Source organism: Eublepharis macularius, chromosome 6 (assembly GCF_028583425.1).
Source record: "Eublepharis macularius isolate TG4126 chromosome 6, MPM_Emac_v1.0, whole genome shotgun sequence".
Taxonomy (NCBI): Eukaryota; Metazoa; Chordata; class Lepidosauria; order Squamata; family Eublepharidae; genus Eublepharis; species Eublepharis macularius.
The window spans coordinates 78981644-79008272 of record NC_072795.1 but is presented as its reverse complement, the minus strand read 5'-3'; the positions used below and the strand labels follow the sequence as shown (position 1 = coordinate 79008272).

The 26629-nt window shown below is 41.0% G+C and overlaps 1 protein-coding gene across 1 annotated transcript in view; it reads right to left on the bottom strand.

Moving 5' to 3' along the window:
• The window catches only part of TRUB1 (TruB pseudouridine synthase family member 1), a 49048-nt gene that overhangs the window by 16079 nt on the left and 6340 nt on the right, over nt 1-26629 (bottom strand). The window contains exon 4 of the mRNA XM_054983871.1: nt 2114-2195. Within this exon, the coding sequence (XP_054839846.1) occupies nt 2114-2195 (82 nt within the window). The remainder of the gene's footprint in view (nt 1-2113; nt 2196-26629) is intronic.

Here is a 26629-nt window from a genome sequence, read left to right as displayed (position 1 = left end):
TCTTGCCATGAAAACCCCACCAGGGTTCACCAAAAGTCAGCTATGACTTGAGGGCATGATTTCATTTTCACACACTAATATTATTGGGACTACAATGTTAACTAGACATTTAGATTTGTTCCCACATTTTAATTGTTAAGTGACTGGCTAAAGCAGACAATACCCAAGTTTATGCATATACTGTCAGAGGTGGGCCTGATGAACTTGCTTTTCTATGTCTTGATTCAATGCAAAAAACAGAAGCATGTCTAGTTCCATGTGTCACTAACATTATGAAAACTAGACACAGTTCAACTGAAATGTATGCTCTAGACTTAACAGTAAGATTTCCATGCCTTTTCTTAGAACAATTCTTTATTTTCCATTTAATGTCCCTGAAAGGCATTCTTCTTTAACAAATGTTTGGCAACTTGCCATTCTAGATCACTCTGATCCAAATGGATTTTTTGTTCTGACATATAATTCTAAGGGCCATTTTACATAAGACTAGACTTAGCAGATTGCCATTATGGCAATCTCTTGGCCATGGCTTCTGATCCACACTGCTGCTCTTTACTCCAGTGGGAACAAAAATGGGACAGGCAGCAAGCAACATCACAATGTTCTAGGAATTCCCAAATATGGTAAAAATCATAAAGCTTGGGGAATTCCTAGAGCATCATGAAGTCACTTCAAGTTACAACTAGAAGTGATGTCACTCTACCGCCTCATTTTTGCTCCCACCGGAGCAACTTCCTATACAAAGGTCACTTCAACACTGATTATTCAGCTTGCATGAAACAGCCATCTATGTTTATCTATACAAGAAGCTTCAGCTTTAGTGGAAAAGTAAGACCTTTCCTCCCCTCCTCCTCCCCAGTAAAACTACAGAAGTACAAAATATTGTGGCATCTATTCATAACATGCTAACAGTTTGTAACATGTTATTAACATATTAGAGAAACAGTTCATAACATGATAAGTGTTTTCCATTAAAGAATTTATCAGTTCACCTGAACTATGTCCGGTAACCTTGATAACAGATAAAAAAAGATTAGCTAATTTTGATAGCACTAAAATTGAATACAAATTGAATTGGGTTTTTACACAATAAGCATAATAAGGTGATATAAGCTATAAAGGAATCAATAATACAATCTTGAGAAGCATGCCAAAATAACAGACAAATGAAAAGAGAGCATACACAAATAAAATGGGAGGAAAGAAAAATCCACAGAGATCTTCTTTATCACCCCAAGGTAACAGAAGATAATTTATTGCTGCTACCTGTTACCGGGTGTTATAAATACAGAGGACTGTATAGCAGTTGCTAGGAGACAAGCTATCTATAGCTCTCTTCTTTTAAGTAGTGAAGGAATTAATGGAAGTAGTAGTAGGTTTCCCTCCCAATTAGCTGCTTGTTACTTCTGAAAAGCACAGAAGAGATGCATCATGAAGAAGCAAGGCAAGCCACAAAGCATTTCAACTATTCAAAGGACTCTTTTTCAGTTAACCTTGTTTATTTAGTTGTTGGCCTGAAACTTAAAGAATTCTGAGGGTATAGAATCCACAGAGAAAGGAACTGCCTAAAAGACGGGGAAAGAACTGGGGACTTTCCCCTTTGTGTTCTGAATCTCATAATCAGCAAGTGATAACATTCTCATATATGTGCAACAAAGGGAGGGGCGGGGAATACACCATTTGTCTAAGTACAATAAGCCATCATAGATGTTGTCCGCATCTGCTAGTGGGGCAAGAAGCCTCTCATTCCCTTATGAACACTCCTTCACAAGCAATTACCACAAATATTCACAATAGGGATGTCATCTTACAGACTATCCATTTATGCTGTCCCCTTTGATAATGATTTCTTAATAATCTGAAGACCAATTATGATGCTGGGTGTGGTATCTAGGAATCTAGGGTCTTATATGAACTTCTAAATGAGAGATTACTATTTACTTCTCCCATTTCCAAGATTGACACAGCTTAATTGGTCAAACTGATTATATCACTTCAAAACTAAACTAGGAATTTGATCTTGACACCTTATTTACTTTAATAGGTTCAAAACAAAGCATGGCAGTCAAATATTTAATTATTTACAAACAGATAAGATTCGCTTGCTGCTTACAGTAAGGTTTTTCTTCTGTTACTTTCCCAGCAGAATCAAAAGTGTCAGTTGCCTTTCCCAGCTCTCCAATCGCTACATATTTCTATGAGAAACAGGAAAATAGGGAAAAGCACAAAAGAAGAGCTTAATGAAAAATACCTGCAGTAACAATTCTGGCAAGGTAACACAGATGTAACATGAGGATGAACCACAACATCTATAGTACTTAATAATATACCTTCTCTTTGTTACTTAGGATTTTCTCTCTCTCTCTCTCTCTCTCTCTCTCTCTCTCTCTCTCTCTCTCTCTCTCTCTCTCTCTCTCTCTATATATATATATATATATATATATATATATTATATCAATTGGCTGGGTTTTTTAAAAAAAAATACAGACATGTAGGATGCTAGTGTTGGAAAATTTTAAAGAAATAAAAAAAATATTTAACATGGCAAATGTACTCCAGCAGCTTCCATGAGCCTGTCATGAAGAAGGATTGCAAACATCTTTTAAAAAATCAGACTCAAAAGAAAAGGAGATGGCTTCAATCATCTCTGTAAATGCTGTCACCCTCCGGGGAGAAAAACAGAAAACTATACACTTAACAATACAGACAAGAAAAAGTGGAAGGATATTATCTCTAAATGGAAACGGAAGAATAGAGATTTCAATCAATCTGAACACTACTTACAATATTGCTTCTTTAACCAAGCTATGTGTTGGAGGTTAAAGTCATACAAAAAGATTTTACAGAGAGATTTATTTTCTTTATTTGGCACAAATGGATGGAAGGGCTGGCCCCAGTGAGACAGTATCTGCTTTGCATGTTGAAAGTCCCAGGTTCAACCTTGGCATCTACAGGGTGTTTTTTAAATATCAGGTAAACAAATGATGTGAAGACTTGGATGCCGGGGAGCCATTGCCAGTAAGAGCAGACAATAGTGACCTTGATAGTCGAATAGTCTAACTCAGTATAAGACAGCTTCAAGGTTTGAAAAATCTAAAACCTATCGTGTACCACTTCATCACATGCCTTCTCCTATGTGTTTGTAAGAGATCATACAGACAAGACTCCTTATTTACTTACTTCATTTTTAGCACACGTTTCTCACTGAGGGTCAAGGCTGATTACAAAACATAAAAAACAATTCAAACAGCAAGCATAGGACATCCAATAAACAATGCAATAAAACTAGGATTACAGAATTAGAACACAATGTAAACAACAAGCTGTCTGAGGCATGACATATCATAATACAGAAAGTGAATTACAAAGACAGAAGACAATGCACCAAAAGCTTCTTCACTATATATATTCAACAGTGGAAATAGTATGTTAAAAGGCTGGAACCAGAAATTGCACATGGGGGGGAGGCACATCCATTACACTTGTTCCTGCTTACCCTCCTCATATACAATTTCCACCACTTGAGATGTATCTAAAGAGGGTCAGAATACACATGTATGGTTTGGATTCAGTTAGATCATTTCACAAAATGGGTATTTGGAATTAGTCAGACATCAGTTACAATGTACGGGAAAAATTAAGACCAGTACACTCAAGGAAGCGGGGTCTAAATTAACACAAATTCATACTATTATTTTGTTTTTTCCCTTTTTAATTCATGTACAAAATTAAAATATGAAGATATTAAACCTTTCAAACATCAAATTTGTGCATTTAGTTCCCAAATGAGATCCAAGATACATTCTTTACAGTGTACGTTCCATGCACGTTTTAATGCCTTGCCAAAACCTGTGTATGAGAAGTCTTTGGGGTTTTTTTAAATAGAAGTCCTTAAATTTTTTTAAATAGTACTCCTTAATTCTGTCTACAAAAGATCTTCTTGGAATCTTTTTTAGTTTCGATACCTTAGCTAGTACTAGTCTAACAGCAGTTATGATACACAGAGTGGGTACCTAGAGCTTCCTTGGCACAGCCGCAACATAATTAAGCAAAAATAGTGTTAACAGTATAACCAAGTCCTTTCATAACAAAGACCGTCCTCCAGTAGTTTATTGCTCTGGTACATTTCCATCACACATGGATGTAATCTGCCTGTGATTCATTACAGTACCAAAGTAAAAAAGTGACTGAGCACATACTGGAATAAGATGCTGTAGATATAATACAAATTTCAACCAACGTTTAACAATTAAATACAAAATTTTAGATGCAAAACAAATTTACTGCCTGCAAAACAGACAAAAGACAAGAACAAAGCAAGATGTTTCACATGCAAGAAGTTTCATTACAGTACCATTACTGTACTATACTGTACTGTAATGGTTTCATTACTGTACCATTACAATACCAGTCATTGGCTAGTTACTACTTGATACATTCTTACTAACCTAGTGAGATGTGCCATTGATGAAGCAGCTTAATGATATTTTCTCATAAGCTAAAGCTCACAGAAAAGATAAGGCTGTTGAAAGAAAAAAAAAACTAAGGCTTTTGCCATATCTTAATATGTCTGGCCAATACCCCATAGACAGATACATAATAATTCATAATATATAAACAATGAGTAATTGTTCTCTGAGGTAATCAGGCCTCAAAAGAGGTTAATACCCTCCTGAGCTCCCCTTTACAAGTTCTTGTAACAAGTAAGCTTTTTATTTCCAAAATTGTGCTGTACTGTATTATTTTCTTAATTAAGTTACAGTATCTATCTAATCTGGCCATTTCCCAACAGATACAATCTACTCCCCCCCATCTTCAAAATGGTTTCAATTTGTACTTGATCAAGATTCTCTGAAGTGTATAGTTCTTTATAGCAGTTAGTGATCTCCTGCATAATCTCCTTACTAAAAGTAGTTGGTAAACAATCTCCCTTTTTATATCATCATATTGTTACAGCATCAGGGCTAAGTGGCCCTGATCTGAGAATCCTTACTCCCACAGATTAGGGCAATTTACATGTTTTAAAAGTCTTTTCTACAAATTTGGGGAATCCCTCAGGTTTGCAGAAAAATCTGAGAATTTTTTTTAAATGGAGGGAGAGTTAAAATTCCCCCCAAACTGCAGAGTGTTGTCTGTGCTTCCACACACAACGTGCCTCTGCTAGCCTGGCTAAATCTACTTTCCCCACCGCTTTTAACAGCCATTGGAGGAAGAGGGGCCCCAGAAAGGTGTAGGCAAGCACAAGAGGGGAAGAGCAGCAGCCACCCACTCCAGTCATCTTTCCCCTCAGAGCAGCAGAGAGGAGGCAACACTGAGAACAGTGGAGCCTGGAGAAGGATGGTCACTGAGGTCAAAATGGCAGGAGGGTATAGTGCCAAAGTTTGGGAGGTGGAAGTAGAGAGCTGATTCAGCACCGTGACTCTGAACAGTAGTTTCCCCAGAAAGGGCACAACTTTCAGTGCCAACACAAGTGCTTCCATTTCCCCTCCCACTCCTGCAATTTCCTTGGGGGTTTCCAGTTGTATATTCTAATAGCCAAGTGTATACTCTAATAGCCAAGTGTAAATCCATGGATTGGGCCCACATGGCAGAAATCCCCCCCCCCAGTTGCAGAAAAATCAGAAAATGGGGGGATGAAGGGGGGGTAAAATACCCTAAAATAGAGCATTGTATGCATATGTGCACAGACAACTCAACTCCAATGGAGCCGCTTCCCTGTGGAAGAGGCAACAGTGCTACAATTGGGGAGGGAGAGCATTGCTGGCCCATTGCAAGTTTCACTGCCACTGTAACCCAATCAAAAACAGTCCAGTAGCACCTTTAAGACTAACCAATTTTATTGTAGCATAAGCTTTCGAGAACCACAGTTCTCTTCGTCAGATGCATGGAGGGCAGAAAGAAACTGGTCAAATATAGAGGAGGAGAGGGGAGGGGAGGAGGAGAGGAGGGATGTAAACAACTCCTTTGATATGGAGATGCAAACAGCTCCTTTTGATGTGGGGATCAGTTTGCTTGTGTAAAGGTTCAAAGGAGTTTGCCGTGTTAGTCTGTAGTAGCAAAATGAGAAAGAGTCCAGCAGCACCACCAAGACCATACAATTCCACTGCAGCACAAGCCTTCGATAACCACAGCCCTCCCCGCCAGTTTCTTTCTGCCCTCCATGCATCTGACGAAGAGAACTGTGGCTCTCGAAAGCTTATGCTACAATAAAATTGGTTAGTCTTAAAGGTGCTACTGGACTCTTTTTGATTTTGCTACTACAGTCTATCACGGCTAACTCCTCTGGAACTGTAACCCAAACTGTTTTAGGAAAGGGGAGAGGGTGAGCTGCCCAGCTAGACAAGCAGCAGCAGTGTTTCAGCCGGGCGAGTAAGATATAATTCCCACAGCTTTCTTATTCTAAGAAGGAAAAAATCCCCCAGTTTGACTTCCAAATTTTAAAAAATCTGCTGCATATATTACATTTTTATTAGTTTTATCTACCTCTAGAGCTTCTAGTTTGTTTTAATGAGCCTTACTAAATTTGTTATGTAAATCTGTCTTTAATATCTTAACTTATCTAATCACCATACTTTCCCCTTTCTTTTAGCTAATCAGATTTAGCAGAACCAATGCATGGTCTGAGTACCGGGTAATTCCAGTTTGTGAAAATTCAACCTTCCTAGTCAGGAATTTAGAAATAAGAAATAAATGTATTCTGAAATAGGAAGCATGAACATGTAAAGAAGTACATGAAATCTTTCTCATTTGGGTACAATTTATGCCTAATGTCACCTAGATGACAAAGAACAAACGCTGTACAAAATACCTCTATGACATTCCCTCCTCCTCTTTCCTTCTTCTTTGTCCTTAAACAGCAGAAATGGCACCAGAGGTGTTTTTAAAATTCAAAAATAACTAATTATTTTATTCATTTTAGATGGAAAAGGTCAGATAAAATCAGGGGTTGAAAATGTCCGAGGTAATTCAACACAGAAATATCTGAGATAAAATCAGTACGTGCACAGACTTCAGTTCTTATGCTCTTCATAGATATTTAAATTTGTATGCTTGGAGGCTTTTGTTCCCAAGTTTTCCCCAAACACTCTAGTTCCTTTTCTTTTAGGATTCTCCTTCTCTTTTGGGTTTAAGAATGCTGGTACCCACTCTCTAGTACCCCAAACCCTTTCTCTTCAAGCATGAGTGCTTTCCTTCGGTTTTTAACTGATTCTTAAGGTCTCCAATGGCAATTTCCAACCACACCCAGCAAGGGATCTCCTCACTCTCCAGAGCTCACTCCCTGTTCGACTGGGTAGGGGAAGTCTCCTCTCCTTAGAAGATCTATTTCCTTTCTTTGGCCCAAATGGGAGTCTGCCCCTACATCTCAAACTTCCTTGCCAACTCCTGTCAGTGTTAAACTATTCTCTGTTAGCACTCAGTCTCCCAACTGTTCACACTCAATCCTTCTCAGCTAGGGCTGAAAACAGATCCTTCTCTTTCCAACTCATGCTACCCAAACAGATTTCTTGGAGTACACTGTAACTCAAAGCTCTCTGTGTCTATGAGGGATTAACCATTAACAGTCCTTCAGCTGTTTATACAGCACCTCTAGGCTTTTAAAAAGTGCAGTCCATCACAACCTCTTTCAAAGTACTTGCTTTCATCTTATTCCTGATCATTATTCACTCTTTCCTTCTAATTCCTGTATCTTATCTTCATTTTCTGTTATGAAAATATTATTGGTCTTATTAGGTTGTTCTACTAAGTCCATTCTTTTTTCTACCTCAGCTAGAGCTAGTTTAATCTCTTTTATCTCTTGTATAGTTTTTAGAATTTCTGCAGTTTTAATTGTCATCCTCCTTCAAATAATTCTATTTTTGTCTCTATTTCCATTCTTCAGGTTTTGACTAGATACAGCATTTTAGTTTTTGAAATTCTGAAACAAAGATTTCTCTTACATTTCCATTGACATACTCAGAGATTCTTCTTTCAAAGGCATGTTCTCTCTCTACTTTCTTGGCATCACTATAAAGATCTATTTAAGCCTAACTTTATATATCGTAAAAGTCAAATTTAGTTCTACTAAAGGTACCTGAGAATCTCAACCTTTATAAATATTATCATCAATAAAGATATAAGAAGACTACTTTTCATTTGATATTACTGACAAGAACAAGTCCAATTAATCATAGTAAGCCACTGCTAAGAATCAAAGGGCATTGCCGGTAGTGTTCACAGTTAAATTGTCGATAATATCTTGGCCAGTCCAAGGCCCTTCTCGAGGTTCCTGCCAGTGGGAGGCACAGCCACAGGCCATTAGCACAGTAAAAGAGGTGACGTACTGGAAGTATGTTGTAACACCAATGATCTGACCTCTAACAATGATTAAGTTTCTATTCCTCTCTTGCCACTATGGAAGTACTTGAAGATTCTGCACCTCATGGGGGAAGCAAACACGGACCCAGTCACTGGAATCTTCTCGGGGCTAGCTAAAGCTGCCCTTTGATGTTCTGCCATCTCCAAATCCATAATATTCTTGTATGTAAGGACAAGGGCTGTTTTCTTAGTGCTAGACAGTCATACATACATTATACAAAACAAGATTAATTAATTATGGGCCAGAGCACAAGTTGCAGTTGCCACTGCCTCCCACCCAAATATCTCTGAGGGCGTTCCGCATGCATGGGTTTGATCACTGTGTTGAGTCTTCATGCCTGTTTAGTTACATTTTTATACCACCAATTCTCTGAAGAGGTCAGGGCAGTAAATATGGTTCGCTCTCTTCTATTTTACGTAACCAACCCTGTTAGGCTAAGGGAGGGTGACTAGTGCAATGTTACCCAGTAACTTTCATGACTAGCAAGGCTTTGAATCTGGGTCCCTCCAGGCACTGGCCACCACTCTTAACCACTACGACACGATCAGCCTTCATGCTCCCTCCAGTGGCCACTAGCAACATGGAGATGTTGGCAGAGAAACTCAAAAAGTAATGGCCAAGCTCCACACTGGAAGCACTTTTAAGAAACACACAGCAAGAGGGGTTCAGTAAACAGAAGAGATGTTTTCAGCTGAGTCCCAATGGGGATTCTAATGGGTGCTCTGGCTCTTCTGTGCCCAAGGTACATCATATTAGTCATGGTGTGCTACAGGGTAGGCCAAAGTTAATGGATTTCTATTACAAAGAATGAACATCCATTTTACTCCACTTCACAATGACAGAATAGCCTGGGCGGATGGCCAGGCATACCACTTACCAGTATAAATGATGGGGATGAGCCATGAAAAACCATGCTTTCCCTCTTGAATTGCTAATGATGTCAATTTCAGAGGGAAGAGGGCCAAATTCCTGCCCCCTAAATTATTACCTGTTTTAAAGCTTTTAGAAACCACAAAAGAAAAACTCCTAAAAGGAGTACAAGAGTGTTAGGACCCTTTCTTTCTCTTGGGTAGATTTGGTCTTTAAGTCTTTTATTCTTCCCCCCTCTTGGTAGACTGCTGCCACCAGGAGTTAAATTCCAGAACAACTTAAATTTCTCATTTTAGTAACTCGCCCAAGAGTCAGGCTTTTTTGTGGTACTATGTGGCCCTGAGGATAGGAATGGGATATAGGAATGACAGATACTCTGGGATATAAAAAAAACAAAATAAACTTTTATTTTTATAAGAAGTGTGTCGGTTTCATATTATTTCTTAAACCTGATGGTTTCAAAAGAGTAGTTCTCAATTCTTAAAGTTACTTTACTTAAACCCAATCACACAGATCTTCTCGCAGGCTTCACACAGTTTGCCTGCTTTTGATATTAATTTCTCTCTCAGTTACAAGTAAGACCTTTTCTCAGGCGCACAGACAGTTTGCCTGCTTTTCCCTGACTGAATGTTTGTTCTCAAACACCTAAGCACTGTACTTGCATAGAAGATCATTCCAATCTCTCCCTTCCCACTGCCGTCCACTGAAATCTTCCTTCCAGGGATCAGTAAACCACAGGGACACCTGCTGGGGGTTTGCAGTGAGAAGAGGAAAATCAGTTCCCTGACTGAATGTTCTTTCACAAACACACAGTTCAGGCTTCCACACAGGTTACATTTCTCTCAGACAACATAAACAAGCTCAGGCTGCACACAGCTTGCCTGCTTTCTCCTGACTCAATGTTTCTCTCAGAACTGCTTAAAAATACTCAGGTTGCACACAGCTTGCCTGCTAAAACCAGACTCAATATTTTTCACAGACATGCTTAAACATGCTAAGGCTGCACACAGCTTGCCTCTCTTGCCCCTGACTAAATCTTTTTTCTCCACTCTCAGTTTAAAACTGCATTCACTCCGCTCATACTCTGTTATCAACCAATCATATCGCTCACTCATCCCTCTCTTTCACCTCTACTCTTCATCTATACCACACCAAGCATTTAAAGACACATACACACATTTACTTAAAATCATTACAAACAGATTATCTGTCTTTGAGACGCATATGTAACAGATCAAGCTGGCCACTGTCTTGCAGATCTCCCACAGGAAGTGGTATGGCATAAAAGTTGGTTGTTACTTGGACCAAACAGAGGATGTGCATGCTTCTGAGCTCCACAGGGCTATTGCTCTAGGTACTGAAGCCTCAAAGAAGTCTTCATTATTTTTTGGCACCCAAGTTTGATGCGCACGATGACTCATATATAGGTTACAAAAAGTGCAAGTACCTTTCAACACAAGAATCAGGAGCTTAAAAATACAGTGATCACACTGGTAAAAGCCAAAGGTAATAAACCACTGTATGTAAGGTCAGTTCCATCAGCAATTGAAAAAGGTCTTTATGAACCGTAGAACAGTTCCACTCTCTATGATTAAGAGTTCAATAAATATTCATGATAGTTCATATGAATGAACGGAGAAGCTTCATATACTTATCCTTTTGCATGCATATATTGTGTCCATCACAGAAACCAGTGTGGCAGTGGAGATTATGCTGATTAGGACTAGGTGCAAAACCCTGCTCATCCACGAAACGCATAGGGCTATTACACATCTATCACACATCCTGGGGCTGTCACACATTCTTTCAACTTAAACAGTCTGCAGGAGCAGCCCCCCCCCTCCAAAAAACCTTACTGGGAATCCAGAACACAGAACAGGAGATGCAAGCATCCCTGACGGCCACCAAAGCTCCTCCCTGTCCTGGGCTGCTTTGAGAAAGGGCCAGAACCAAGTGTCAGGCAGGCAAAGCAGCCTGCCTGCCATACCTGTGAATGTATTTCTACTGGGGTGGATGGGTAGCAGTGTAGTTGCTTTTTTTCCTTCACTGTATCTTGGGTTAAGCGGTTTTATCAGTACAGCCTGAACAGCGTCTGGGAACCATCTGACCTTGAGAAACTCGGCTCTGCATCTCTTCCAGGACTTTCGTGCTTCACAGCTCCACGCCAACTTCAACTGACTGTTGTTTGAACTGGGGGGAGGGGACTGGGGGTATAACCTTTCTGGGAAGACTGCTTTGGCATTCCAGGCAATTACTATGTACAACTACCCTTCTAGGGAGCAATCTCTAATAAAGACCTTTAACTCATACAACTGTGTTTGATGAAGTGGAGAGTCTGAGAGAATCCCCTAGCCAGGCCTGACACCAGGACAGTAGACAAACAAAAGATGGGCAGCAGACAATGGCAGGCATAGCTTCAGGCCCAACATGACGCTGCGGGAGGGGAACGATCAAGTACAGGCATCCACGGCTGGCTGTAATAAGGACCATGTGTTTCACTTCCTGTAGGTGGAAATAATCCCAAAGCAAGCAGGGACAGGTGAGGGGCAGGTGCAGGCAACTGTGTCTACTTCATAAAGACCAGAGACTCAGGCCAAGGGAGGCATGCCTCAGCCCTCCCTGTACCTAGCTGGCTGGAAGGGAAAGCAGTAGGGAATGAGGAAGAAGAGCCTGGGAGACCTCTCAGGACAATGGCCTGTCAAGGCCTGAAAGAGTGAGGGTCAGCTCCCCCTACCAACTTCGGTGATACTGCTTCTAGGAGCTTCTAGGAGCTCTCTCAGCCCCACCCACCTCACAGGGTGATTGTGGGGCTAATAATAATATACTCTGTAAACCTGAGTGGGTGTGTTAAGTGGGTGTTAAGTCATCCTGAAGGGTGGTATATAAATTGAATGTTATTATTATATATTATATTATTATCCTCTTCAACACTTGTAAGGAGCCCCAAAGGGCACTTCCTCAGTTATATACTGCAGCTACCTCAGACAGCCAAACATCTTGGGGTGGCCTCTGATTAACCAGGCCAGTACCTGGTTAACTGATACGGTAAGCCAAGGACCAGAAACGTTCACTGTACAATTATGGAGATCCATAACTTTTAATTCCTAGGCACATCTGAGGTCAGAGTGTCCAGAAAATTATTCATTCATACTCAATATGGAATTATGGAGAGTCTTTATGACTTTAGAACTATTTATTTGTACCCATACATTATTAGCTCTTACATAATGTGTGTCACTATTATTTAATCTTACAACAGCTTTTCACACTCTGAACTAGGAATACTGCTAGATTTGATATTGTAATAACAGTCAATATAAACCCCTCCCCCTACATAGATAAGGCAAATGAAAAGCAGTAACTCAATAAAGGAATTAACTACTCAGTCTCAATTACTTTATCAGATCAAGGAAAGCCATCTTCTGTTTTTTTAATATGTGAAGCATCCAATAATTCAGACCCAAAGGGCAAAAAAATCTGAGGGCCAAGAGAGTGTTGTAAACGACAGAGCAAATTTAAAGTCAGTTAATGAAAGTCAACATGATGTCTTAATTCAGAGAAACATTTTATCTCTCTTACAGAATAATTTTTCTCCAGAGAGAAAAAGCTGAGTTCATACTAACGCTGCACTAAATTTTTTTTACTGCTAGACGCTGTAATTGTTCTGTCACTGCTGAAGAACTATCAGATCTTTACCCTACAAGCATCTGAATTGTTTGACCCTCTATATTCACCTCTACTTTGAAACTGTGCTCACAGGATGATCAGACTTTAAGAAGAAAGGCAGCGGGGAGGGGGAGAGAATCTGCAGTGGATGATTTCATAGGTCAAAGATGCTCCCACAGAGCACTGGAAAACTTGTATACAGTGACTGGGTAAAGACTTTCATTACTAGAACCATTCATCATAGAAGTTATTTTTTTTTAAGTTTGTCATTGCCAAAATTTTATTATAGATAGCATGCGACTATTGCAACACTGTTTTCACCCTGTAAAAAACAGCACTGGATAACACACTCATTCCTTTCTGCATTCTTAGCCCACTACTTTTGTCAGCACACACATTAGTGAATGGAAATCTGTTCATTGAAGATTATGAGCTCTCATCCCTAGGTATTAGATACAGCAAGGATGGGGGGGCCAATTTTGCAGCATCTCTCTCAACTGCAGTACCTACAACAGATCTAATTCATTTAGAATCATAACTAGACATGGGCACGAACAGAAAAAAAATGAACATGGTGTTCATTGTTCGTTGTCATCCACAAACAACGAACACTGACGAACATGATCCTGTCATGAATATGTTCGTTGTTCGTTGGGGCCAGCAGGCTCTCCTCCAGCCAGCAAGATCCCTACCCCACCACTCCCATAAACCCTACCTGAGCAGGCAGCAGGAAATGTACCAATAATAAATAATAGCTTGGCCCCAGAGCCTGGCAGCAGCCCTGGAACCTGAAGGGGTAGATCCCTACCACACCACTCCCAGAAACCGGACCTGAGCAGGCAGCAGGAAAGGTACCAATAATAAATAATAGCTTGGCCCAGAGCCTGGCAGCAGCCCTGGAACTTGAAGAGGTAGATCCCTATCCCACCACACACAAAGAAAATTCAAGCTCCAATGCACTCTCCCTGTCTCTCTCTCAAAATGCCAACAGCAACTCTCTCTCACTGTCTGCAAAACCAGAGCTGGGAGCCCCCCTCCCGCCCTGCTCTTTGCTTCCTTGTAACAAATTTGGAGCTCCACACTTGAAAGGAAGACCTGCCTATCAAGCTAAATTGGGCTTAGATTGGGGTTTCCAGGGCAACAGCAGGAGTTCAGACAGAGTTCAGGCAGTCCCTGCCTCTGGATGCTGAGGGAATTGATTGCAGGTGCCAGATGGTCTAGCTTGATGAACAGCAATGAACAGTAACAAACAATGCTTGCAACGACCATCTGTTGGTTTAGAATGGGGCCTCACGAACAGCTTGTTCGCGAACAGCTGATTGGGCTGTTCATGGCTTTTTTCCGTTCGTATTGCTGTTCATGCCCATCTCTATTCATAACATTTTGGGACTGCAGAAAGAGCTAGTAGGTTGTAGTCTACCAGAAATTGGCCAGTAGCCCAACAGAATATGTCCTCCTTGTCAGGCACAGAGGCCAAAGACTCAGAGGAGGAGGCAGCTGGGCATATAACACTGTTGGAGAAGGAGGCAGATGAGACACCTCCAGGAATCTTCTTTGGTGGTACAGGGGGAACCCCCAGAATGAGTCAGCCTGCTCACCCTGGGATACAGCCCTGGCTTTGGACCCTAAACCCTCCACTCCAGAGCTCACTGCAGGAACCAAGGCCTCTCCTCAACTGACCCCTTAAGTCACTCAAAGTCCTTAACCCCCTCAGCCTTATCAAGGTACTCACTGCTGGGCATGGCACCTTTTAAGTACTGGCAGCCTGCTCGTGGATGGAAGGGGCCTGTATCTCTGCCTCCTTGAACGGAGTACGTAAGATCTCAGCTTTTGCTATTGTGTTGTTGACTCCAGAACACTGCCTAGACTCCTGGACCTCAGCCTCAAGCAGGACACTGGACCACCTGCTGGGGTTCTATTGAAATGAATGTTGGTCTAGGAGGATCTCTTGATATGATTCAGCATGTTTAATACAATGTGCAGGGTCAGGATAATTTACTATAGCTTAAAGATTCTGAGCGTATATTCTTTCTTCAGCAATTTAAAACAAATTAGTTGACATGGGGATTCTAGTTTAAAGATAACAAGAGAAAGAAATAGACCATACATCAGCCCATGCCTGCTGCAGATGATCTTGTCTTCCTTAACCACTCTTCTTACACAACAGCTTGCTCCTGTTAGAACTACAGAAGCTATCCCTGTTCCACAGTATGTATAAAGTAAGTGGAACACTATTTTCAGTCTTTGCCCTAGAAAGCTATAGATCCTAACAAACAATTAATAGCACCTTGAATAGGTACCGAATAGGGGTGTGCACCAAGAAAATTTCCATTTCTGTTTCAATTCCGGGGATTCTGAAATAATTCTGTTCTACTACTACTTTGTTCCGGGTTGGCTAATGCCAGCTTGGAAATGATCCATTGGGGGGGGGGGGTTGTTTTCATGAGTTTCAGTCTATTTCGCATGCATTGGCTGCACATGTGCAAATGCACACTATTCTTTTCAAGGGGAGGTGGAGAAACAAGGCTCTGGGGAACTGTTTTCGCATTTAACCATTAGTCCTCCTTCTAGTCTAAACCACTGATCCACTGAGTTTTTCTTCAAGAACAATAACACACAAACAGCAACGGATCTGTAGAAAACAGTTGTCTGTGGGTAAAGCAGTGGCAGTACGGCATTCCTAAATAGGAGAGTGCTCCAACAAGTGCAGCGCAGCAACATTAAAAACAATCCTACTTCATGTTCACTTTTTCTTTTTTTATAGTGCCAATACATTTGCATTCTGCTGCTGCCTGTTGCCGCTGTTTTCTTGTGCTTTATAATTTTGTTCCCACGAGGGGTGAATTCACATCTTTCTCTTTGATGCTCAGTGTTCCGATGCAAAGTGGGACATTCCCACTGCCAATCTTTTCCATCACCCAAGTGCAGGCAGAATGACTGGCTGAATTCCTACTCACTCCATGCCCAAACAGACCTATTTCCCCCCATGTTTTCCTTTTGCTGTTGGGGCAGGCAGAATTGTTTTTGAAAGGGGGGAGCAGGTACACATTTGCCATTTGACTCAGAAAAAGAAAGAGCCCTGAAAGACTATGGAAGCAATCCTAAAGAGGTCTACTCAGATGTACACCCCATGTTATTCAATAGTGCTTACTCCCAAGGAAATGTCTTTCAAATTGCAACTTATGATTGAAATCTCCCTTCCAAATGTTTCCAAAGCTGACAGAAGGGGAGGGAAGGGGTCTCCCCTTGCAAGGATGTGATTGGCAGGAAGGGAGGGAATGCTATTTCCTGGGCAATTACATGGGGGAAGATGGGGAGATGTACTCGTGCACAGTGGTCTCATTCTCCCTTCCCACCAACAAAATTAATTAATAATTAACAGTCTCTCTTCCCTTGGGATCCGACTGATGAGCTGTTAGGAAAACAAGCTGCTACTCTCTGAAGCGAGCCCAGTGCCAGCCTGCTGCTGGAAAGTACAAAACAAAACACACAAACTTTTGGGCAGGAATGTCTCGTTACAATTTACTTTTCTGGATTTGGTTCAGCATTCAGGAAACTGCTTTTATGAGACAAATCAGTGATTTCTGTGTGTATTTTCAGCTCGTTTTTTCCATTATGCACACCCCTAGTACACAATGCTGTAGCCACTGTTGACTGTAGTGGGTTGTATGGACCATATCTCTCCAGTTTTGTTCCATCTATGCAGGCTCCCAATTTGCTTCCAGACTCAATCCAAGGTGTTTAAAGCCATACATGGCTTGGCACCAGCATATATTAAGGATCATCTCTTATATTAACCTACTCATCCACTCTGGTCATCTTCTTTGGCCCTGGTTTGGGTTGACCCTGCCATCTAAGGCTAGTTAGGGGTCAACTAGAGGTGGGCATGAACTGTGGGGATAATAATGGCATATTTTGTAAACCGCTCTGAGTGGGTGTTAAGTCATCCTGAAGGGTGGTGTATAAATCAAACATTATTATTATTATCACGAACCGGGCCAGTTCGTGGTTCGCAAACCAGCGGTTCGTGGGAGCTCATTTCTCATGAACCATGATGAATTTTAGTCCAGTTCATTTGGTTCATATTTCAGTTAGTCACTGCAGACAGCCTGGCACCAATCAATCAGTTTCCTAGGCAACAGGGGGAGGGGATGGGCTCTCTGCAGACCTGCTGACCCAGAAGTGACGTTTTCATGAACCGAATGAACTGGTTTGCGAACCAGGGCAAGTTTGTGAAAGTTTGTGGTTCATGAAACATGACAAACCACGAACCAAATGGTTCGGAATTTTCCATCTCTAGTTTCAACCAAAGATATGGCCTTCTTGGTCATGGTCTCAAAACTTTGGAACTCCCTCCCCAGGGAGATTCATCTGTCTCCCTCTATTATAGTCTCCCACCAGTGGGTGAAACTTTTTTGTTTCATTTGGCATATCTCCAGTTTTTATTGGGCCCTCCTCCCTACTTTTGGAGTTGTGTGTTTATATTATTTTTATTGAATTATTTTATATATTATTTAAAAGGCTATTTTAATTGTCAAATGTTTTCATGTTTACCACCTTGGGGTGCTATACAGGTGAAAAGGTGGCATGAAAATGTTTTAAATAAATAAAGGCAGGTTGGCTGGTGGGTGGGAAGGAGAGAAAAAAGCAGAAAAAGGAGAAAAGCTATGGGGACTTTCAGGCGAGGAAAACAAATAGTGGGGGAGAGGAAATTAGATTCCTCCCCCAACAAGTCCTTGTAGGTCCTCTATTTTAATATAAAAATCTGTGTGTACCCTGTGAAGAATGTGTAGGGTACAGAATCAGGTGAATTGATACAAAAATATTGGAAATGACCATGAAAGGATACTAAAAACAAGTCTACAGTAAACCTAGCGAGATCATTGCTCTAAAGAAAAATGATCAATTATCCCACATAAGTCCCTTTAGTAGCAAGTCTACATCAAAGTAGAATAGTGCAGCTCCATTTTAGATGACAGACTTATTAAAATTTCTTCCTTCACCCATTTGGGGACTCAAGGAATTGAACTAACTATAAAGAACCAGAACTGTTCAAGACCATGGTTAGCCGAGCAAACTCCCTTGTTCCTTTAATCTCTTTTACTGTACAATCTCAGAGACCACTGGAGGCTTGGGTTTTATGTTATCCACGTGACACACTGGACATCTCTGGAGATGACAACCTTTCCGATAAAATGTTCAGTTAATCTACTACCTAAACTAAAAATTGCAATTAACACAAGGAAGTCAAATCTGACATTTTGAAAGTCCGTGAACCTCCTGAGAATTCAGATTTAAAAAAACCCCAACCCCCCCCTAAAGTTAGCCCACAACTGTCCATTTTCAAAAAGCAGATTTTCAACTAGTCAGTGCACTGATTGTGTGTAATGAAGCCATCATTCCCCAGAGAAAGCAGAAATCATTCTGGTTTGACCTACTTGAAGAAACTAAGCCTACCCTTGCATGGAAGAAACAAAAACTGGATTATTTGCAAAGCTGAATGGATAGCAGAAAGCTAAGAATAGATATAATCATGCAGAGCCAAAGAGTGAAGCTAGTTTTTGTGTCTCCTGATACAAAGTAAGCTTCTGACCACTTCCTTGTTCCAAAATCAACGTGTTATGCAGATCTCAAATCAAGAATATATTAGATATCAGACTAATATCAGATACAACCAACAGCTTAGGGACAGGGTACTTAACGTACTGTCTTGTTCCGTACTGTCTACCCTGCCAGTTAAGATTCTCTTCCTAAGAAGTGATTATGCTTTTCCAGATAAAAATTGGAAGAATTTCTAATGCTCTAAAGAGGATGTGATCTGATTTACCACATTTATTTTTACTTTGATGCAGTAAATTAAATTTTATAAGTATTCAATGTAAATTTCATGTCCAATAGCAACATTATCCAAGCTACAAAGAAAAGCTTAATATACACACACTGAGCTGTGCGTCTACATTGGTATGGAGGGCTTCTTCATAGCTTCCAATGCCCCAGCCTTCCAATGAGGAAGAACACTGAGGAGGATTAAAGATGGTGTTGTCAAGTGACCCTTATTCTTTCCTGGTAGCTACATTCCATAACTGTAAATTGTTACAGGATTATCTCCTCCTGTAAACATTCAGTCTTCCAATGAACGGTTAAAGGATCTCCAGGAGCAGACTTTAGCCCTATGCCAGCATGATCTAGCAAAGTGCCAGGTGTTGCTGGCCCTGGGAAGCCGAACCTGATAAGTAGAGAAGGAGGAAGAGATCGGGAAGGGGGAGCCTGCACCGAAGACCTGAAGGTACATGGGGGATGAGCATGTTGCTGTATGGAGATAATTTCCTAAACAATCAAGGAACTGCCACTTTTAATCTCACACCAGAAATTTCATGCACAGTATTAAGAAGTATAACATGTCCTCCAGCTGTGTTCATGCAGATTACAATAGATTATGCCTCCCACCCAACACATCATGCACCTTAGCTGTACTTTCTCCATACCCAGGATGTCTATAGTTCCTGCCACAGTTTGTGAAGAGCTGAAAGAGCCATTGGCCCATGCATCAGAAGAAATCAATCTGTCCTTTTCTATACACTGTTTATATTCAGTAGTCAGAATTCTTTGCTTGTTTTAATAGAATTCCATCCTAGACTTCACTGAGCCTGTTTCTTTAAGAAGGTGTGATGATTCCCCAAGGCATCTGAGTCACGGCACCATGCTATGGCTGCTAGCAACCCCGAAATCTCATCTCTGGCCTCCCTCCATGGTGCTTCCCCCTTCTGCCTTCTCCTGTGCCACTTCCACCTCTGACCCTGAGTCAACAGCTGGGGTTCCTCCTGGGAGTCCTCTTCACCAAGTCCCAGGGACAGGTGCTTTGCTGGTTCCATCTGGCTTGCCTCACTCAAGCCCCTGTCCCTGGCCAACTATGCCACCTTAGCTGCCAAGGGCAGCCATCCATCCCAGGCTTGCTTGCCTCACTCAGCTCCAGTTAGAGGCCACAGACCTTTGCAGCATCCTCCAGGCATGCCTCTTCTGTGGCCCCTCCTCAGCATCCTGATGCCATCCTTGCTGCCTCTGCACTGCCCAGCTGCTCCATGTTCACTGCCTGCTGCCCTTCTGCCAGCTGCCCAGTCCCTTTTGAGAAATGTGCTTCCCTGTCTGAGCTCCGCCCTTCTGACTGTCCCAATCCCTCTCCTGGCCCAGCCATGTTCACTTCCAGCCATGCAGCCGTAGGCACAACAATGCCACTCGGGCCCCACAGACTCAAGGCCAGGAGCCATGTTGTCACACAGTAGTGCTGATTAATAGCCTCTGTGTTTCAGATGGTCTGAAACTACTTCGGTCTGAGCATATAAAGAGTCGTGGAGTACTTTCAGACCCATTGTTGGTGAAAAACAAGGCCTTTATGGTGGTTGCTCCATTACTACAGATCCCCATTCCTCCCCTAGCAGTCCATAATATTAAAATAAGCAACAATTGACATGGGTTTATCAAGATTTATCCAGGCAAGTGATTCCACAGGTGCAAATATTGGGAGCATGATTTTCCTTCTCTCATGGAGCATGATTTTCCTTCCTCCCTCACCAACCTGGAAAATCCCCCCCCCCAATTCTGTTCCTGAGGGTCTCCTGGCCTTTCAGGAACAATATTTGGGGTGGGGGATTTAATGATGCCATAGGACGGGTAGGCAAGAAAGTCACATCCTGTGGATGGCAATTCTTGCACCCAAAGAAACATCCATGGAATCCAAGCCCAGGTATTTCTGACCAGTGGAGATGACCTATGCCTTGCATCAGTTCTCTGCTCACTGTTGCATGTGCCTATGCCATAAACATTTACACTAAGTAAAAAGACTGATTTTTGCTAAGTATCAATTGTGTGACATTAATAAAAGGTGATGTAGCCCTAGAGGAAATATGCACACAAAAAACCTTTCAGGTGACATGCAGTGCAGCCCTAAGCAGAATTACATGGCATTTAATGGACTCAGAAAGCTGTAACTCTGTTTACAAGTACACTGTCTGATGACTCTGACCTTCAGTTTTTCAAACAATGAAGTCAGCTTGCCTGTAGTAACATCTTTCCCACTTGGAAAAACTCACACGTTACATATACTGAAAATCTCCACAAAATAAATAACTGGGAAGAAAATTTGACCAGTATTCATTTATAAAGCACCTTAAACTTAGGAACTATACAAAAAAAGCATGCACTGCTTACAATTAAGAGAGTGAGATACTGAAAAAACTAAAACTGAAATTAAAATATGACCTAATAATTGACACAGCCAAGCTAAAATAAAGGAGTGCTAATACCTTTTTTTAAGGGAGAGAATTAATGGAATGAATGTTGGCCATTAAAGATGTCAATAAAGAAGGAGGACTCTTAGCCTGGAGAGTGCAACCGAAGCACAGACAGTGCCTACACTGTGTGGAAGAAGGCCAACTATGGAAGAGGGGGACCTACACCACTTACACACTGGAGTCCAGGAGCAGCTGGAATAGGACATCTGTTGGACAACTCTTCACAACTGTAGCCCAAAATTGTTGTATGTTTTCTCTGTGTGCACTAGCATGTTAAATGTGAAGTAACTGAGGTGTGTCTTAGAGGTTCTGGAGAAAATTTTTACCTGGAGGAGGATGTACAGTGAATGTACTATTCTTGTACAGATGGGAGTAAGATTTTTCAAAGATAGCCAGTATGTGCCAAAAATGTTGTGATGGTCTGCATTTTTTTTAAAGCCCGGACATGCTGTCCAAACAGCTGAAGAACTATTAAGAGTTAATCCCTCACAGACACATAGAGCTTTGAGTGACAGGCTACTCAAAGGAATCTGATTGGGTAACATGAGCTGGAAAGAGGAGGTCTGTTTTCAGTCCTAGCTGAGAGGAATTTAGTTGGGCCACGGAGTCCTAATGGAGAGCAGTTTAACACTGACAGGAGAACTGGGAAAAAGTTGGCAAGGAAGTTTGGGACATAAGGGTAGACTCCCATTCGGGCCAAAGAAAGGGGGCAGATTTTCTAAGGAAAGCAGTCTTACCCTACCCAGGTAAACAGGGAGGTAGCTCTAGAGAGTGGAGAGATAGCTGATCAGGTGTGCCTGGAAACTTCCTTTGGAGACCTTAAGATTCAGTCAAAAACTGAAGGAAAGCACTGGTGTTTGCAGAGACGGGGTATGAGTACTAGAAAGTGGGTACCAACATTCTTAAACCCAAAAGAGAAACCTTAAAAAGTATATTAGAGCGTTTGGGGGAAACAAGGAAACAAAAGCCTTTAAACAAAAATTTAAGTATTTGTGAAGAGCATAAGAACTAAAGTCTGTGCATGTACTGATTTTACCTCAGAGATTTCTATATTGAATTACTTCAGAAATTTTCAACCCTTGATTTCACCTGACCTTTCCCCTCTAAAATAAATAGTTACTTTTGAATTTTAAAAATGCCTCTGGTGCCATTTCTACTGTTTAAGGCAAAGAAGAGGGAAGGAGGAGAGAACATCAGATGCCCACTGCCTATCTAATCTCTGTAGCATCCTAAGAGTTGATGATTTCCTCTACCTCTTCACTAATATTATGCAATACAAGATCAGTGAGGCACAAAACTGCATACCTTGCCAGGATATTAAAGGGAGCGGAAAGTGACCTGGTTTGCAAAAGAGACATGGCTGGAAAAAAATGAAAGTGGTGTCTTTGTCCCAACGAACTTCTCTTGGTTACGTTGTCCTCCACCACAGGTGGCCAAGGAGGAGGGCTTACCATTATCCTCTGTGAGCCATTTCTGCAGACTCCCAAGTACACACTGTAGTGGGGACTGAATGTGTGCTTCTTACATTGGGAAACAGGAATATATTAGTTATTTTGCTTGTTTACTGATCACCTAGTTCCTCAGTAAGCACCATTTCTAAGTTTGCAGAGCTGCTCTCGGACATGATCCTAGAGACACCAAGACAGATGTTCTGGGTGACTTCAACGGGCTTGCTGAATGCTTTTTGCCAGGGACAGCCTAGAATGTTATAGCTTCTTTGCCTACCCTGGTCCTCTCTCAAATTGTGACAGGATCAACACATGAAAGAGGCCACACCTTGGACTTAATCTTTTGCACTGCACCTTTGAAGGGAGAGCTTCTTTTGGGATTGGCAACTCAGCCTGAACCATGACCTGACCATTATGTAGTAAAGGCAAAGGTGAATATGGCCCTGACACCCAGCAAAAAAAGGTCTCCCTGTTAAAAGATTCCATACATGGAGGATCATGGACCCTTCTGGATTCCAAAATACTCTGGGGAATTTTAGAATTCCAAACACTTCTTCTATTGAGGCTGTGGTGAGAGCTTAGGATGTGAAGCTCCCTGAAGCTATTGACAAGACTGCTCCTTAGTCATCCTTCCCTGCCCTAGGGATAGCCAACCCCATGGTTTACAACAGATCTGGGTGACTTAAAGAGAGCTGGAAGATGTCTAGAAAGACACTGGCAAAAACTCACACTGAATTTGACATAGTTGGGTACACAGCCCATTGGAAGACCTATGAAGCGGCAGTGATAGAGGCAAAGAAATGTTACTTCTCTGCAACCATTGCATTAGCTAGCTTAGATCCATCCCAATTGTTTAAGGCATCTCAACATGTCCGACTCCTATATCTGAACCTTTACCATCTCAGGAACAGACAATTAGTTGAGACTGTTTTGCAAAGTTTTTTTGCTGATAAAATAACAAAAATATGCTCTGATCTGGATGCTGGCTGTAATATAGCTGAGGCAGAAGTAATGCTTAAAGGATCGTTTTTTGGGAATATTTTGTTTCTATTTTTAAAATAGATAAAGGGGTACCCCTGTACTCCTTAATGGACCATTCTGATGGACACTGATAGGATCATGACATCTGTAAAGGCCCCTAGTTGTGCACTAGACCCTTGCCCACCTTGGTTACTAAAATCATGTAAAGACCACATAAAGATCCCTTGTCCATCATAAATCAGTCACAAACATTTCTAAAGAAAATCTATATCCTCCCAATAAAATATACCAAACAATCCTGAATCTATAATCCAAAATATATCAGATCATTCAACTTGAATTTGTCTTTCCATGTTTTACCCTTCTCTGTTATGTAGTTTTTAACAATTTACCCATGTTGTATTTCATATTGTAAACAGTTTTGTTAATAATTGAAATAAAAATATATATATTAAAAATAAATAAATAAATAAATCAGTCACAAACTCAAGGCACCTTCCCAAGACCACTCAAAGAGGCTGTTATCTGCCCACTGCTTAATACCTACTTTATCAAGCTAATTGCAACATGTATTATAGCTTGCTTCCTGACACTTTAATTTATAATACGCCTACCGTTATCCATTCCTTGTATCTGATGAAGAGAGCTTTGATTGTCAGAAGCTCATACTTTGGAAATCTAGTTCGTCTTTAAGGTGCTATTGGACTCAGATCTTGCTTTAAAAAATCTCTAGACGAAAACGATGTCGCCAATTATCACCCAGTCTCTAATCTACCCTTTCTCGGCAAAGTGATTGAAGGAGCAGTAGCAGACCAACTACAGGTTTTCTTGGATAACTCTGGTGCTCTGCACACTTTTCAAGCTGGTTTCAGGCTAGGCTATGAGACAGAAAAGGTTCTGTGCTTTGGATTGGTTTAAGATGAAAATTAGAGAAAGAAGCAATAAGTATTACAAGGAGCAAAGAATCAGATGAATACTAAGACTTATACAGAGAAATCAGAGATGGAATCTATGTAGAAACTAGGGGGCTAACACATCAAATTAAGTAATAGTTCAATTGTAAGCACAATTTTCTGGGGCTAAGCCCCAATAAATAGACTTCGGTAGGTTTCTGAGTAAGACCTGCTTAGAATTGCACTGAGAATCTTTCTTTGAATGTACAAAAGTTAAAGACAACCAGAGAAGAGAAATCAAAAGCAGAAAAACAATATTTACATTCTTATATTATAAGAAAGGTAGTGAAATGCAGAACAGGAAAAAAAAACCAGTCCTAAAATGTGAACAGGAAAGCCAACAAAAAAGCATTACAATAATCCTTAAAGTGGGTGGGGGTGTGTGAATCAATGTACTGGAAAAATCAACAGCAATCCAATGTAATCTTACAAAGAAGCTGAGCAGAATCAATTGTATCAGAAGTAGATGACTGCTCAAGGAGAGAAGAAACATCTGTGCTGATGTTTTGACCAATAAAGAAAATTAATTTAATTAGTTTCTATTGAACAGTAAATATGGAACCTACATTGGTAAAAAACAAAGTCCAAACTCATAAGGTATTACATATTCAATAGTAAAGCAGATTGAGAAGTCCCTAGGAAACTAACTGGAAGCCAAATATGAACACTATACAAAAGCAAAGGTAAGCATGTTGGGGCAATCGGTTTAGTGATGTAATGCTGATCAGTCCTGCAGTTAAACAGCCAACTGTAGATCTTAGTGCAGGGAGGAGAAGACCTCCAGTTATAAGCCAAAGATGAAATACTAAATAATGTAAGAATCATAGGCTTAAACTATTTCTTTGCTTTATGAAATATTTCCTTTTTAGAACCATACTGTGTTCCTTCTGTTGCATTGTTTAAATTAATTTAAATAAACTATTTTAGATAAACATTGGAAAAGTTCAGATTTTTAAAAGTTCATACTAAACCTAGCTGCCACTTTTATTTATTTTGCATTCATCCTTATGAAGGGCAACCCAGTCAGGCATCATTATCAGAACAGCATTTAAGTGAAGTGATGTTTTGGACACAACAAGGCTTATGGGGACCAAGAAAGTTTTTTTACTGAGCTTTGGGGGGGGGGGGGGAACCAGGACACAAATACTTACAACTTGCTACAACTGGTATATTTTTAATAAGAAAGGTTCAGCACTCCTAAGAATAGGTGCCTTAGCCAGTGCAGTTAAAAATTAATCATAACTATTATTTGATAGCTCTGCTAAAGACTGAGAGGTTGAACTTACACGTTCCACTGGCAAACATATATTGTCTAAATATGAGTCTCCCCGATCAACACAAATGCAGGTGTGGGAAGGTATAGGTAGGATTGGATCAGTAGGTGGAAGAATGCCACTTCTTTTACACAAATGCCCCCCCTTGCCTGAGTTAGGGTTTTCCACTGCAGTTGAACTTCAGGGCCTAAAGAGTCTGGCACTAGGAAGGGGGAACGGCTGAAAAAAAAAGAGAGCAAGAAAGAAAAAAGAAGAGGCTAGCAGAGGAGAATACCTGAGGGAGGGGGTACAGAAACTCACTGGAACTAAAGTAGGGGGGGAAATGCAAAATCAGGATACAGCATTTTACTGTTACATGAGCAAGTAATAATCTTGCCATTAAGCAGTTAATATGAAATACTATACGAGTCCAGAGAACCAAGTTGTTAAAGCACCAGGTCCAGAATGTGGACGACCAGGATTTAAATATAGGCTAAGACACTACGTGGTCTCATTCCAAGCAATTGAAAGATGAGGATAATGAAATTTACCAGTGCCATTCCTAATCTGTGCTGCCTGCCAGAACATTTTTCTTTTGGACTCAAGATTCATGTGAAGCTGCTGAATATTGAATCAGACCACTAGTCCATTAAGGTCACCAATGTCAGACTAGCAACAGCCCTCTAGAGTCTCAGACCAAGGTTTTTCACATCACCTACAACCTGAGCCTTACATGGAGATTGCCTGGAATGGTCTGCATGCCAAGCAGATGATCCATTACTGAGCCAGAGCCCCTCCCCTTAATTTCACCTGT